This window comes from Scyliorhinus torazame, chromosome 2 (genome assembly GCF_047496885.1).
Source record: "Scyliorhinus torazame isolate Kashiwa2021f chromosome 2, sScyTor2.1, whole genome shotgun sequence".
Lineage (NCBI taxonomy): Eukaryota > Metazoa > Chordata > Chondrichthyes > Carcharhiniformes > Scyliorhinidae > Scyliorhinus > Scyliorhinus torazame.
Window position 1 is genome coordinate 246,230,294 of NC_092708.1, and position 15,849 is coordinate 246,246,142.

The 15,849-nt window shown below is 46.7% G+C and overlaps 1 protein-coding gene across 2 annotated transcripts in view; it reads right to left on the reverse strand.

Moving 5' to 3' along the window:
• Positions 1-1,947: 1,947 nt before the first annotated feature.
• The window catches only part of map3k9 (mitogen-activated protein kinase kinase kinase 9), a 274,576-nt gene continuing 260,674 nt past the window's right edge, over positions 1,948-15,849 (reverse strand). For both annotated transcript variants that reach the window (XM_072486011.1, XM_072486002.1), the window contains 2 exons: positions 10,387-11,181; positions 1,948-7,239 (listed from right to left, as the gene is read on the reverse strand). In XM_072486011.1, the coding sequence (XP_072342112.1) occupies positions 6,758-7,239; positions 10,387-11,181 (1,277 nt within the window). In that variant the 3' untranslated portion in view covers positions 1,948-6,757. The remainder of the gene's footprint in view (positions 7,240-10,386; positions 11,182-15,849) is intronic.

The window sequence follows — 15,849 nt, forward strand, 5'->3', positions numbered from 1 at the left end:
TACACCCGTGTTGCCATTGTCGTTGGCTACTAACACAGGATGAAAATAAAGTTTTTGAACTCAATGTCGAGTACAGAAGGCTGCAATGTTCCAATTGGAAGATGGGATGTTGTTCTTCCAGTTTGCGTTGGGCAATACTGGAGCATTGCATCAGGCCTTGGACAGTGTGGTGAATGTATTATGCCAATATCCAACATTGTATTTGTATCTGTGCTGTTGCCCTTGTATTTGTATCTGTGCTATGCTGTTGCACTTGTGGGCTCCTCATATGGGCCATTGTATGGCATTATCCATAGGGGAACATGTTGGGGCCTGTATGGGCTCTGCCTATGGCACCTCCCCTTGAAGGGAGGTATAGAGAGCAGTCGACCTGTAGGTGGTTCTCAGTATTGGATCAGTCGCAGGCAGGCACTGTTCTAAGTTGATTAAAGCCACAGTTTATTTCTACTCCCGTCTCGAGTGAATTGATGGTCGCAATAATTTAATCAACTTAAACGCAACTATGGAATTGGCCCTCAAACCTGACCGACTGGAACTCAATCCGCAGGCCGCGGAGACGAAAGAAATTTTTTCGCACTGGCTCCGCTGCTTCAAGGCGTATCTCGCAGCCTCCTCCATGCTTTCCGTCACCGATGAACAGAAGCTGAGCCTCCTCCACGCTCAGGTGAGCCATCGAATCTCTGTTCACCTCGACGAGGCCTCCTCCTACGCAGACGCCCTCGCGATGCTCGAACGCCTCTATGTATGGCCCGTGAACGAGGTATACACGCGACACATCCTCACCACTCGCAGCCAGCGCCACGGGGAATCGCTAGAAGACTACCTACGCGACATCAAAGCCCTCGCACGCAGCTGAACTACCAGGCCGTTACGGCCACTCAACATATGGAACTCGCCGTCCGAGATGACTACGTGGCGGGAGTCCGGTCCAACTACGTGAGACAGCACTGATTCGAAAAGGGGGCCCTGGACCTGGATCAGACGGTAAAGTTAGCCTCATCTCTGGAAGTAGCGTTCCAGAGCCTTACCGCGTTCCCGGCTGACCACGCGACCCCCTCGTGGAGTCCCGACCATAATCTACCCCAGGCCTATGTCGCGCGCCCACCATGGGGGGCTACCCTGCTATTTCTGCGCCCAGTCCCAGCACCCCCGGCAGCACTGCCTGGCCCGTAACGCGAACTGCAGCAGCTGTGGGAGAAAAGGACATTTCGCCAAAGTTTGCCTGGCCAGGTCCAAGAACTCTAACTCACAGGCCCGATCCTCAGACTCACAGGCTCACAGACCCCGCAGTGTGGCAGCGTGTCTGCCGACGCAGCCCCCTGTAGACGCGTCATCAGCCTCGTGCTATCCGTGGGGGCAGCCATCTTCCAGCCCTCACAGCACGTGCGACTCATGGGGGCTGCCATCTTGGCCATCCTCCCCCGCGCGGCCGGCCACGTGCAATCCATGGGGGCCGCCATCTTCCTCAACGCCCGCCACGGTCGACCAACGTGGGCCGCCATCTGCTACGCTGCTCGACGCGTATGATCAACAAGGGCAGCCATCACGGAACTGCCCCAGCACCTCCGACCACGCTGGCTACCCGCAACTCAGCGCGGTCACCCTGGACCAGTTGCGACCCAAGCACCTCCGGAGCTCCATGATGACCGTCCGGGTAAACAGGCACGAGACGCCTTGTCTTTTCGACTCCGGGAGCACAGAAAGCTTCATTCACCCGGACATAGAGATCCACCTCAGGGGCCTCACTTCTGTCCTGGCTGAAGACACCGGGGCCAGTCCTACTCAGAAAACACGTCAGGAGCCATAAGTCCGATCCTCTGGTAGAGAGGGTCCAGCTCCTATACTTTAACCCCCAGTACGCTTATATCGAACACCACGATGGCGACAGGATACGGTCTCCCTCCAGGACCTGGCGCCCGCCGGTTCCACCACCACCACCATCGCGCCCCCACCATATCCCGCCCAAACTACCGTGACCAGTGCCCCGCCCCTATATGGCTCCCGCGCTCCCTCCCACCCGCCATCTCCCCTTCACCAATCCACAGGAATGAAGCTCCAGAAGAGTCCGGAGTCCACGTCTGTACCCGCACCGGCGCCCTCGCTACTGATGCCAGCATGGATGAGTTCGACAGCCAGGCCAGCAACAATGCCAGAGCTTTGGCGATCACAGCGCACAATCCGTGCACCGCACCGGCTGAACTTAACCCGTCACCCCCCGCTGGACTTCATTTTTTTAACAGGGGGTGAATGTGGTGAATGTATTAAGCCAATAATCCACCATTGTATTTGTATCTGTGCTGTTGCCCTTGTATTTGTATATGTGCTATGCTGTTGCCCTTGTGGGCTCCTCCTATGGGCCATTGTATGGCATTATCCATAGGGGAACATGTTGGGGCCTGTATGGGCTCTGCCCATGGCTCCTCCCCTTGAAGGGAGGTATAAAGGCAGTCGACCTCTTGGTGGTTCTCAGTATTGGATCAGTCGCAGGCAGGCACTGTTCAAAGTTGATTAAAGCCACAGTTTACTTCTATTCCCGTCTCGAGTGAATTGATGGTCGCATCAGACAGGTATGTGGGCCTGTCACATTCATCTGGCTTCTTATAGCTGCATCCTTAATCCACACTCACGTTTTTACTGCATTCTTATTTACTCCTGTTTGCAGTATACAATCTACAAAAGTCACAGAGTAAGAGATTCATGGCGCACGTGGATTAAACGCTCCAATCACCATTTGCAAAACACATTTACATTCAGTCAGTACATTTTCTGTCAGGTGGTTTAAACTGGAACTCCTGAAAAGTGTTTAGGCCACAGCAGTTATCTTCGGTTGTATTGGCGAGGAATGTTAGTGACTGGCCCCCTGCTCAGCAGATCTTAAAGGTCAGCGTTGTTAACGTCGGTAAAAGCATCACGTCTATTTAATTGTTAAATTGTGTTCCAAACTGGCAAGCGAACAGAATGCTGCTCAATAATAAAGAAAATTGGTTGTTTGAAGACATTAATCAGCCAGCCAGTGAGTGTCAATCGTTGGAGCTAAAGAGTCTACGAAACACATTGCCTTACCTTCTGCTTTATCAACTGTACGAATATCTGTACCCAGGTGTTAGCTGTTAGCAGAATGTCATCTCTATTTCATCAGTGCACAGATCTACATTTCATAAGGAAAAGATTTAAGGAGTCACAAATATACAGTCACCCTTTTACTGAGCGATCAGTCATTAGTTCCATCAGAGGTGAACTTGCAGGCAAATCCATTAACTGGACTGTCATGTTGCTTGCCGATATATAAAAAAACATAATAATTAGACAGGGTGTTGCACACCATGAGAGAGGGATAGACTGGGACATTGGCCACACATGTGCTATAAACACAATGAGCGAGTAGAATCAATAAAGTATGTTTGTATCTTGGTTACAGAATGCACATAATTCAAATTGCACGTTAGTTAGATATGCCAGCGAGGCCACCCCCCCCCCCCCCCCCGAAACCCATTACCTGGCAATAGCACTGAGAGTTCTGGAAAGCTGCTGTTATGAAGTGGTAAAGTCACCACTCCACTGCTGTAGCAATAGTGCTGTGATCTCATGTGCATGTGCACGTGTGGCACACAGACTGATCATCATTCCGATAATGTCTAAAAGTCAGATAGAGATGAAAAAGGGAAAGAGAAAATCCAGACAGAGTTGACCTTGGCCCTTGTGGTAAGCACAGTAGGTTTCTACATGACAGTTGTTTATTTCTCTTAAAAAAGCAACCTCGTTAACCTCAATCTCACAAGACTAACGCGAACCAAAAATGAAGGTATAACGATGTAAATTTCAGACATGTCCTTCAAAAAAAGAAATGAGATGAAACAAGGCGTCACTCACATTGTTTCGGAGACTTGAAGGTATTTAAATGACCAAGTCAGGTATGTACTTGCAGTATCCAGTTTAGTTGTTAACATGCATCAATCGGGAGGTTGCTGGCTAGGCTTGGGAATGGCTGTCCGCCAAGATAACTGGGGTATTTTAAACCCCATAAAGACCCAGTTTTTCTCTACCACATTTTTCGCCCTATCAAAGCTGCAAGTACAGTGGCTGGAGTACAAAGCCACGGACATCCATGCACTCCGATATGGCTTGTACGTCCTGTAAGTATTCCTTCCATTGACCAGCAGAAACACACAGGCTCAAGGCAAAATGAAGAGGGTTGTCAAGTTTTACCCTGAGGTGATTTGGGGTACATCACATTACACAACTGGGGCAGCTTGAACCTCAAGGATTTTCCGCCACGGTGCTGTGCAAAACAAAGTTTTCCATGCTGCGATTCACATGTCTGTATTGGTTAGCTCAGCTGGCTCGACGGCTGGTTTGTGATGCAGAGCGATGTCAACAGTGTGGGTTCAATTCCCATATCAGCTGAGGTTATCCATGAAGAGCCCGCTTTCTCAACCTTGCTCCTCATCTGAGGTGTGGTGACCCTCAGGTTTAATCACCACCAGTCAGCTCTCGCTCAAAAGGAGAAAGAAACCTATGGTCTTCGGAACTACAGTGACTTCCATTTCATTTTCACCAGGTAAAAATATAAGGCTGGTGTGTTTTATTTTTTGACTAATGAATTACCTTCGCAATGTTAGCATTTTTACAATGGAACAAAATTAAAGCAGAAAGTAAAAATATGCACTCCAATTATATCATTTGAGACATGTTTTTCTGGAGCTAAGCTAGTAAACAAACGTTCACTGCCTCTCTCACCGGTGGGATCTTCCGGTCCCACCAAAGTAGATGGGCTTTCGAACGACCCGCCACATTTTCCCACTCCTGTAAAATGTGTTTCTTGATGTGTTGGTAGGTGGGCAACTCTCGCCAAGTTGCTAAATTACCACCAGAGTGCGCACTCCATACATAAAGCACTGAGGTTTCTGCCTTACAAGCACTGGCTAGTATTAGTGCCTCAGTAATAGCACCAGCCAGCCTATGCTGCCCAACTCTCCACCGCTGTGACTTAGTTATTTTTTTTGTCGGGAGCAGTGTTTGCTCCTCCTCTTGCTCTGTCACAGAAGAAATCCAGGGAATGCGACTGGGAGGCTGCTGAAACATTCAGGAGCAAAGGAAAAATAAATAAAACCTACAGTGTTAACAGAGTTATCAATCCGATGCAACCCCTTCTACACCAGGGGCTGGATTCTCCGGTCCCCCAGTCGCGTGTTTCTCGATGTCGTGCTGTTCGCTGGCGGCGGGATTATATACTCCTGCTACTTGTCAATGGGGTTTCCGCTACCAGCGGGAACAGAACATCCCAATGGCCAGAGAATTCCGGCCCATGTCTCATTAGTCTGTGGTGCAATTGGTTGAAAAATTATTGCAAGCAGCCAGTAACAGAAAGCTAGCGAGTAAAACTGGCTTATATCGAAAGGCATGTCCAAAATGATTTCTGGACTGTGGTCTTTTGCAAGTACTGTACAATCTATGCACTCGTAGGCTTAAAAAAAAGGGATACTGTCTCTTCACAGTTAACAATAGAACATTCCTTTTGCAATTTTCCATTACACACTGTTAATACCATAACCTTTGACCCTCATTCTCAGTGCAATATATACTTACAAAATAGCATTAAATACAAGTGATCACATATACAAGGATATGAGGTGGGATCCCAATCCTTCGATTCAGCAGATACAATTATATTCAATAGATGCTTCAGCAGCTGAGTGTGTTCTGACCCACAGACTTTTGATGATGACACTTTTCTCAAGAGATGATGTCCAGAAATAGATTCCTTTTAAAAAAAAATATAAAGTCAGAAACAACTCAGGATGAGGCAATGTGGCTTCGACATAATGGCAGAAAAGTCTTTTGAACTTCCCCTTCCCTCATTAACCACATTAAAATAAAAACAACAACTCTGTTTTGGACAGGGTGTTCATTAAGGAAAGATGAGATGGTTTGGTAAACAGGTCCGGAAAAGTTGGCTCAAGAGGATGACACACAGACCATTTTTAAAAAACAAACCCAGACAGAGTTTGAGTGCTTTGTGTTCACCCGCTCTGCTGGGTGAGACTAGCCCATGTAATAAGAAGCTTTGAACTGCACGTTCGCCTCATAGATTGTGGTCTCCACCTCAAGACTCCTCTGCATCTTAGCATTTGTACAGGAGCTGCAACCTTGACCAGCGGGGAGAGCACATTTCTTCGAGCCCTGCTCACCTCTGCTACTTTGGAAAACAGTGGACTTGCAGAGGGTAAAAATAAATAAATGGTATCAAGATTTTTAAAATGCAGGCGTGGCTGAACAAGTCTCCATCTGAAGACTCTTTGTAGCTTACTGGGAAGTGCATAAATCTGAATCGGTCATGCTTTTAGCATCTGCTAACGTGCTTGCCTTGAAACTTGTTTAAATAGGTTACAACACAGGAGAAGACAGACAATTCTTTTGTTTTCTACCAATGGATGCAACTTGAACATAACTTCGACTCGGTATGGCATGATTTGAAGACAAAAAAGTCAATGGTGATGGGAATACATAAAAACATCTCTGATGCATACAGTAGAAGAGGAGATTTGGGAGTGAGATGAATGGAACCCCACGCTGAATAGCATCAAGCTGCTTATTTTTGTTGTCAACAAGATAACTTTATGGATCTCGGATCTAAGTTCGCAGTTCGGCAATTCTCTAGGATGATAATAAGTGGCAATCAGTTCAGGCCAGTCTTTATGTGAAAGTGCATTCCCAGTGCAAATTTCTTTTGTAGATTTGTGCGTTGTACCGCATGCTGCTACGACCAGAAATTATGCTCTAGCTGGTAGGCTGTAGACTTGCGTGGATTCCTTTCTGCACCGCAGAGTGGAAGCGTCCCGTCCTGACTCTGACCTTCCACATCTGTGTCCAGCAATGTCCGCTCATAGCTGGTGAGTCCTTGCCTGAAAGGTAGGAAAGGAGGGAGCCCACATGGCCTTTCTTCTACAGTGCCACTGCTGCTGAGGCAGGAGTCCAGATTGGATGGGGTTTCTGTACTGGAACTATTGACAGGGGAATTGCTGCGTGTTTTGCTGGGAGAGACAAACCACCATGGGTCTAGCCGCTGGCGATTGGCAGATGGGCGTGGCCTGGGTACAAATTCCAGTGTTTTGGGTCTTTCCAACGTGAAGTCTTGCTTCATGTTCCTTCGTCTTGGAGTGGGAGGGAAAACCAGATTAGGATCTGGCAAGCGAGGAACTCCTGTTGGATCCCTGTTAGGACTTGGAGTTTTACCTATACCTTAAAAAAAATAAATGCACATGTTAATCCCTACCAATTGAGCTTATGCTTTGTGTTTTCCCCCTTCCATTAGAACAACCTCCAATTATAGGGCTATGGCACTGACTGGAATGATGCAAGATCATTAAATGGGTATCTCACACAGGGATTAAACAGATGAAGTCCATGATGAAGTTCGGTTTACGTGGCAGAAGTCTCTTTGCCTCTCTTATTTCCTTTGTCACTTGTCCTCTGAACTCTCTTTATTTAGCCTGGTTCTCACTTGTCTTATCAACCTGACATCTGTTGAACCTTCCCCTTTTTCTGCTTCATCTTACTCACTATCTCTTTCATCATTTAGGGTGCTCGGGCTTTGCTTGCGCTACCTTTCCCCACATGGGCATGATCCTCGACAGTGCACAAACCATTTCTTCTTTCAAAGGCAACCCACTGTTCTGCCTACCAGTCTTCAACCTGGATTTTCATTCCTGGATTGATTGCGCAGAGTCAGGCATTTCCCAGATCCTGAGAAAAAAAGGGCGGGGGAACAGCTAAAATGCATCTATGCACCGGCACTGCGTGAAAGATTGAGAAAATAAACAATAAAACATCCCTCCAGTCTTCATCACTTCCTACGCCCCATCCATACCAACCCACGCCACCTCATGCTCATAGACCAACCCCCATATCCTCCATGCCAAACTATTTCCTCTACCCACGCTCAGAACCCCACCCATACCCTCCATGCTAACGTATGTTCTTGTACTCCTTGCAAGCAATTTGTTTGTTTTTTAAAACACTCTAGGCATTATTTTCAAAACAATTAAAGGCCAGTTCTTTTAAATGCCTTGACGGTTTCAACAGCTCCCTTTGACAAAGGTCCTCTTCACAGTTCTGACATGAGCTCTTGACACTTCTGAAAGCTCCCCTTAACAGATGCTTCTGACACTTTTGACAGTTGATTTGGGCAGGTCTGTTGACAGTTTCAATGAGCTTGGTAGTAATGAATGAATACACTTTTTATACACCTTTAAGTCTACTTTTAGCAATTGATTTCACCCCCTCCAGCACTGTAATATTCTCCTTAGTCAATGCTGTCATTCCATCTCCATTCATTGTTTCCCTATCCTTCCTGAACACTTGACAAGAATATTTAGTACCCAGTCCTGCCCTTTTTTGAGTCATATCTGAGTTGTTGCCACAATGTTATATTCTCATGTGACTATATGCACCTGTGGCTTACCAGCCTTACTTGGCACACTTTGCATTGTTTACACAGATGCACTGTAAATTGTAAACCTAATTTGGACTGTTTATTTCTATTGTTTTTTTGGGACGGGAGTGTCGCTGACAACGCCCGTCTGTAATTGCCCTCTATAAAGGGGTGGTGAATAGCTTTCTTGAACCTTTGTGTCTATGTCGTTTAGGCATAAGAGAGTCTTCCATTTCTGAGGGTAGTTAAGAGTCAACCACATTGCTGTGGATCTGGAGTCGCATATAGACCAGACCTGGTAAGAAGGGCAGATTTCCTTCCCTGAAATGCTTTAGTGAAGCAAATGGGTTTTTATGATAATCCAGTAATTTCATGAAGATCATTAATAATGAGACCTGCAATTTATTTCAGACTTATCAATAAAATTGAACTTAAAATCCTCCGGCTGTTCTGATGATATTTGAACACTCATCTCCCGGGCATTAACCCAGGTTTATTATTCCATTACCACAATGCTGCCATCTCCCTATTTTAATCTCTTAATCCCGCCTAATACTGAACTACCTTTTTTATCAGATCCCCACCGCCCTGAACTGCATTCTGATTTCTGTCTATTCCATCTTTCAGGCTCCTGAAGTGAATGAATTAGAGATGTTATGATAGGATATGGGGAGAAACTAGATTGTAATGGTCCTGTCCCTCAGATGCTTGAAGTTATTTAGCAATAGAAATGGGCACCCATTAGATATTTACTTCTCGTCAAGAGCAGTGTTCCTGTGTTTGCAGTCTCTCTCAAAGTTAGCATTTTACACCATAGATTAAATTTCCAAGTTCAAAACATAAGTGTATCATGCAAAGTGCTGGGCTGCAGGAGGTTATTTATATAGTATAATTATTGTTTTCTTTTAAAAGCTCTATTGAAAATCTACATGGTGAGATCTTCAAACACATTAGAACTCTGTTCTTGCCACTGGTTACAAGTACATTCAGCTACAGATAGATTTATTTCTTCACAGATTTGCATGTTTTGCTGACACTATATTGTGGGCAATTTTCAGCCTGTGTTAGCCGTCAGTGTAAACTCTCCCAACACTTAACGAGGTTCCCGTCTCAATAAATTGCAATAAATTTAACTACCAATTTTGCAGTTTCCCTGCAATTTGTTCCCTTCTCACTGAATATTCATACCTTACCAATGTGACATCACATTGGCGAGGTTCACAACAGGTTTGGAAAAACATGATGCTGTCGAGGCAAAGCCGCTGGGGGGCACATGGGTAAATGTAGCCTCTGGGTATAGAGGGGAGAGGCACTGTCACAACCTGGGTGGCAGTGCAGGGGTTGGCCTTCTGGGAAGCCCAACGGAGGGGTTTCCTCTTAGGCGTGTGTGCGTGGGGGGAGGAAGGGGAGACGCCCCACTGCTTTGGGGGTGGGGGGGGGGGGGGCAGTTGACCCGGTGCCTGGGGGAGGAGGATGAGTTGTTACTTTGTCTAACAAATTATGGGAAGATTCCACCCCCTGTACAGTCCACAATGGCACACAGAGCCATCCAGCAAGTACTGATATGGAGATCATTGCTTTTGTAGGGAAGGTGCAAGAGCTGATCAATCTTCTTGTTGTTTGGGGACTGGAGTGGCTATAAAGGCAGCATGGTAGGCTTCCTCTCTCCATCCCCCGACTAAGAGTTGGACCTGCCTTGAGGAGAAGTTGGGGAGGAGTGGAAGGGTCAGGGCGAAGGTGAAGGATGTGAAGAATTCAGAGTAACTGGCTGTTTGCATTTATGCGAATCAACAAACACAGGAAAGCTGTTGATCAGTTTACAAGATGAAGAGCGAAGTATTGCAAATCCTGTGCGAAGAACTGCATTGCTGAATCCTTCTATTTTTGGGAATCCCCATGGTCAATCTTTACTTCAAATTCCAAGCCATCAATGCAATACAACATTAAGCACTTACCTGTAACAATGGAACCTAAAGTGCCATTGGATGGCGTGCAGTTCGGAGTCTGAGGGATTTTCTTAATAGCACCATCAGAAGGAGTCCGTCTGTGACCCCGGTGCATTTTGGTGGTGGTTGTTGTTACGTGAGTCGGGGTCAATGATTGCTTAGGGTCTCGTTTGAAGCGCTCAATAGTTATGTCTACTAATGGATGATTAGTAATAAACTTGGAGCTTTCATCCATTAAATTTGGGGTCATGGGCATTTCATATACCACCAACTCGTCGCTGTCTGAACGTAACAAGGATCTGGTGGAGTTGCATTCAGAAATGGAAGACAATGAGAGCAACGTCAACGAGGAAGATGGATCAAAGGAGGAAATGACCGATTCTTCGTTCTTGAAGAGCTTTCGAGAAGGGGGACTGGTGCTCCTCCGCAACCGGCTGCTGCGCTGAAAAATGCCCTCCTTCTTTTTCTTCTCTTCCTTTGGTTCAGAATCTTCTTGCAAAATCTGACATTTCCCCAACTCGAGCAAATCAAATCCCAGAGCCACAGCTGCTAGGACTGCCCCGCTACCCAGGAAGACAACATCACATTTTTTTCTTTGTGAGTTACGCTTACTGCTGTTGGTCGGAGTACGCTGAGGGGTGCTGGTTGCAGAGTTTACCGGAGTAGGGTCCTCATTATTGTCACTAACAGCACCTTCCCCATCATCATTCCGGTCGAAAGGCAAAGCGAGGTAGGCTTGGTTGGGTAAAGCAGACTGTTGCAGCGTTGTGTCAAAATCCTTAATACTCTCATCATCTTCATGCTCTGTGGGTAGAGGAAAAGGATCTGTGAATCTGGCTTTTTCTGAAAGACACTCTCTCGTACTTCACATCTCAATAGTTTTGTCGTTGTAGTTTTTGACATCATTTGGGACTTGTTCGCATGCCATAGCTTTTCATAGGAGACAGCCCATTGAGCCTCCTGACCCTGTTCCATTTACCTGCCATAACTCGAGATCCCATGATATGCTTACCCAACAAAAAAATCTGTCGATCTCAGTCTTGAAATTTTCCATTGACTTAGCAACCATTAGAGAGGAGGGAATTACAGAATTCCACTCCCCTTTGTGAGGAAAAGTGCTTCCCAATTTCACTCCTACGCATCCTAGCTCTGATTTTAAGACAATGTCCCCTTCATCGCTATGGGGAAATAGTCTCTCTACATTCACCTACCGAATAGCTTAATTATTTTAAACATTCCAATCAAATCAACCCTAAACCTTCTAAACACTATGGAAAACTATCCAAGTTTATGCAACCTGTTCTCATAATCTAACCCCTGTTCCGGTGAGTCTGCATGCTCCTTTATTAAGGCCAATATTTCCTTCCCGAGGTTCGGTGTTAAAACTGAAAACGGTATTCTAGATCGGGTCTAATCAAGGCTCGATAGAACATGAAGCAGAAGTGCACCCTCCCTCCATGCTACCTTTGTGGCCATAGAATCGCTACAGTGCAGAAGGAGGCCATCGAGTCTGCACCAATCCTCTGAAAGAACACCCTACCCAAGCCCAATCCCACAACCTATCCCTGTAACCTTACCGAGGGGCAATGTAGCATGGTCAAGCTGCACATTTTTGGACTGTGGGAGGAAACCAGAGCACCCGGAGGAAACCTACACAGACACAGAAGGAATGTCCAAACTCCACACAGTCACCCGAGGTCGGAATCAAACCCGGGTCTCTGGTGCTGTGAGGTAGCAGTGTGAACCACTGTGCCATCATTTTGTTAACCGTAATACGAAAGTAAACTATTGCAGATAGTTAAAATTAAAGCAGAAAATGCTGAAAATACTCTGCAGGTCAGGCAGCATCTATGAATAGAGAAATAGAATTAACAAATTTGTAATTACAACTCAGACAGCCAGGCAATGAAGAATAAAAATTGAGCCGAGTACATATGCACTTAAAAGCTTTTACTTACAGAGACACACATTACAGATCATGCATCTATTAACAGAATAACCAGAGTTTCAGTTTGCTCCCGCGTATTTGAGCACAGGTGAATGAACCAGTTAATGCCCACCATATCTTTTTATTAAAACAGTAAAAACATTTATACAAGGCCAAACGGTACAAACACTAATTTTGTGTTGGAGAAACAGGTACCCTCCCGTCAGTACCAACAAATGGGGGGGGGGGGGACAGTTGTATAAAAAACTAACGGTACCAGCACTACACTTTGTGCTGGAGAGACCAGATACCCTCGCCTCTGTACCAACAGAAGGGAAAGGGGGTGGTGGGGAGAGGGGAAAGGAGGGTGGTGGGGAGGGAGGGAGTCGGGGTGTTGGTGGAGGGAGGCCCAATAGGGCACTGCCTGAACTATCTATGGAAGCAGAAGTACAATTAAACACCCAATTAATGATCTTCCGGTGGCGGCTATGAAGGAGTATGTCGCACATTTTGTGGCTCCCGCTCTGGTCGGACTTTTGGACCTTTCCCCCCGATTTTCTACCGGACTTGAATTGTAAAACTGATGACAGTGGATATGGCCTTTTATATAAGTATGATATTGACAGAAATTTTGGGATTGGGGGATTTGGGTAATATACCTATTGACTGTCACATTGACAATAAATCCCTGTGGGAAAATGTGCACTCTTCAAAAAGTGTCATTGAAAAGAGGTTACGGATAGACATCGCAAGTTTGAAGCAGATGTTGGACAGAGGGGAAATAACAAAGATTAAATGGGTCGACAGGAGCTATCGACTGTCAGACTGTTTTACGAAAAGAGGGGCGAGTTCACAGAAACCTTTGGATATTGTTAATGAAGGGCGCTTGTTTCTGTGACTGTTTTAAAAAAATTTATTTCTCGTCCAAACAAAAAAAAAAGGGGGGGGAAATCATGTGTGTTTTTGAGTTTCTTGAAATTTTGTTTTCACCTAATTATTTTTTTTTCTCCAAGGAAGGGGAGAATGTTAAGTAATGGGTTAAGAGACATTGCAATTAGTTGTCTCATTTATGTTAAGTATCCATTAATTGACACTGCTTTGTAAAGGGGCTTCAGGTGGCCTCTGTCAGGTGATGTATAGTGACGAGTTTTGTGCAAAGCTGTTGGAATGAAATAAATGGGTGTTTGTGAAAAAAGAATAGAACTTTAGACTCTTCATATCACAGCAACTAAAACGTCTAACAGCGAGATTCCACAGGTACTTGGACAAGGAGTGCATACTACAGTGGGCCAAGCAGACACGGAGCTGTAAGTGGGACTACAGTATCCTACGGGTTTACCAAGACCTGAGTGTGGAGGTGGCCAGAAGAAAAGCAGGCTTCAACCAGATTAGGTCAATCCTTTTTAAGAAAAAGGTGAAGTTCGGACTGTTGTATCCGGCCCGTCTCTGGGTCACGCACGAGGAACAGCATTTTTATTTCGAGTCGCTTGAGGACGCGCTGGACTTCGCGAAAAGGAAAGGACTGGTGGTGGACTGAGAACTTTTGAACTTTGCTGCAACGCTCTTGTTTTTTTTTGTTCTTTTAAAAAAAAAAGTTTCTCGTTTTTCATTTTGTGGAAGCTGTTTGTAATGCCTTTTGCATTGATTTGGGACCAGTGGTTGAGCTGAGTGAGTTAAGGTTTTCATTTGCACTATTGGGGGATGGAGTTGTGCTTGTGTAGATCTTGGTGTTTTTCTATTGGGCAATTGTGTGGGGATTGTTTGATGTTGGAGTTTGTGTGTATCAGCAGGGGGGAGGGAACAATAGGTGGGAGACCATCGGGCACCAGGGATGGGGGCCACCAAGCTAGCAGGGCGGGCTAGCTCACAGAAGCAGAGTGGCGGGTGTGCATATGTTCGGTTTATTAAAGGGTTGGGTTACAGAGTGTTGTTACTTGCGGGGGGGGGGTAAATGTTCTGCTGATGAGGGAGGGATTTGGGCTAAGGGACAGAGAGGAGGTTGGGGGCGGACCGCTGGAGGCCCGGAGCATGGGCTGGAGGCCGGCCCAAAAAAGGGGATGGCTGATCGGCGAAAGGGGGGGGGGGGGGGCAGCAATGAGCCTCCCAACTAGGCTGATCACCTGGAGTGTTCGAGGGTTAAATGGGCCGGTCAAGAGGGCACGTGTGTTCGCGCATCTTAGGGGACTGAAGGCGGAAGTGGTAATGTTGCAGGAGACACACCTTAGAGTAACTGACCAGATCAGATTGAGGAAAGGCTGGGTCAGTCAGGTCTTTCACTCGGGACTAGACTCAAAGACCAGAGGGGTCGATAAGGGGGTGGTGTTTGGGGCGGGTAGAATAGTCTTGGATGTGGGAGGCCAGTACATTATGGTCAGTGGGAAATTAGAAGGGGTGCAGGTGGTACTAGTAAATGTGTGTGGAGTTTATAAAGAGGATGTTGGGAAAGATACCGGACCTGGATTCGCAGAAGTTAGTCATGGGAGGGGATTTCAACACAGTTATTGACCCTGGCTTGGACCGGTCAAGCGGAGTTCGGCTTGTTAACCACAGGCAGTTGGTGGCCAATGTAAGAAGGTTGTTAAACGTGATCACGATGCCCCCGGAAGGTAGGGAGGTGGAGGTAGTGATCGCAATGGATGCAGAAAAGGCTTTTGATCGGGTAGAATGGGACTATCTGTGGGAGATACTGGGACGGTTCGGATGTGGGCGGGGCTTTATTGACTGGGTCAGGTTGCTGTATCAGGCTCCTGTGGCAAGCGTACGGACGAATAGGACAACATCGGACTATTTTAGACTGCACAGGGGAACGAGACAGGGATGCCCCCTCTCCCCACTGTTGTTCGCGCTAGCTATAGAGCCATTGGCAATTGCTCAGAAAGCCTCAAGGGGCTAGTGGGGGTGGGGGGTGGAGCACAGAGTCTCGCTCTATGCCGACGACCTGCTTCTGTATGTATCGGACCCAATAGAGGGGGTGGAAGAAATCATGAGGATTCTAGGGGAATTTGGCCGGTTTTTGGGGTATAAGCTAAATATGGGGTAAAGTGAGATGTTTGCAGTCCAGGCGAGGGGACAGGAGAGGCAATTGGGGGACTACCATTTAGATTAGTAGGGGGAAGCTTTAGGTACCTACGCATTCAAGTGGCGCGGGAATGGGACTGGCTGCATAAATTAAATCTGGCCCGACTAGTAGACCAAATGAAGGACGATTTTCGGAGATGGGACGCGCTTCCGTTGTCACTGGCTGGGATGGTGCAGACGGTGAAGATGACGGTCCTCCCGAGATTCCTGTTTGTATTTCAGTGTCTCCCCATCTTTATTCCACGGTCCTTTTTTAAACGGGTCAACAAAGTGATCACTGGCTTTGTTTGGGCGGGCAAGACCCCGCGAGTAAGGAAGGTAATGCTTGAGCGGAGTCGTGGAGAGGGCGGGCTGTCGCTGCCAAATTCTAGTAACTATTACTGGGCAGCGAATATAGCCATGATCAGGAAGTGGGTGGTGGGGATGGGTCGGCATGGGAGCGTATGGAGGCGGCTTCATGTAAGGGC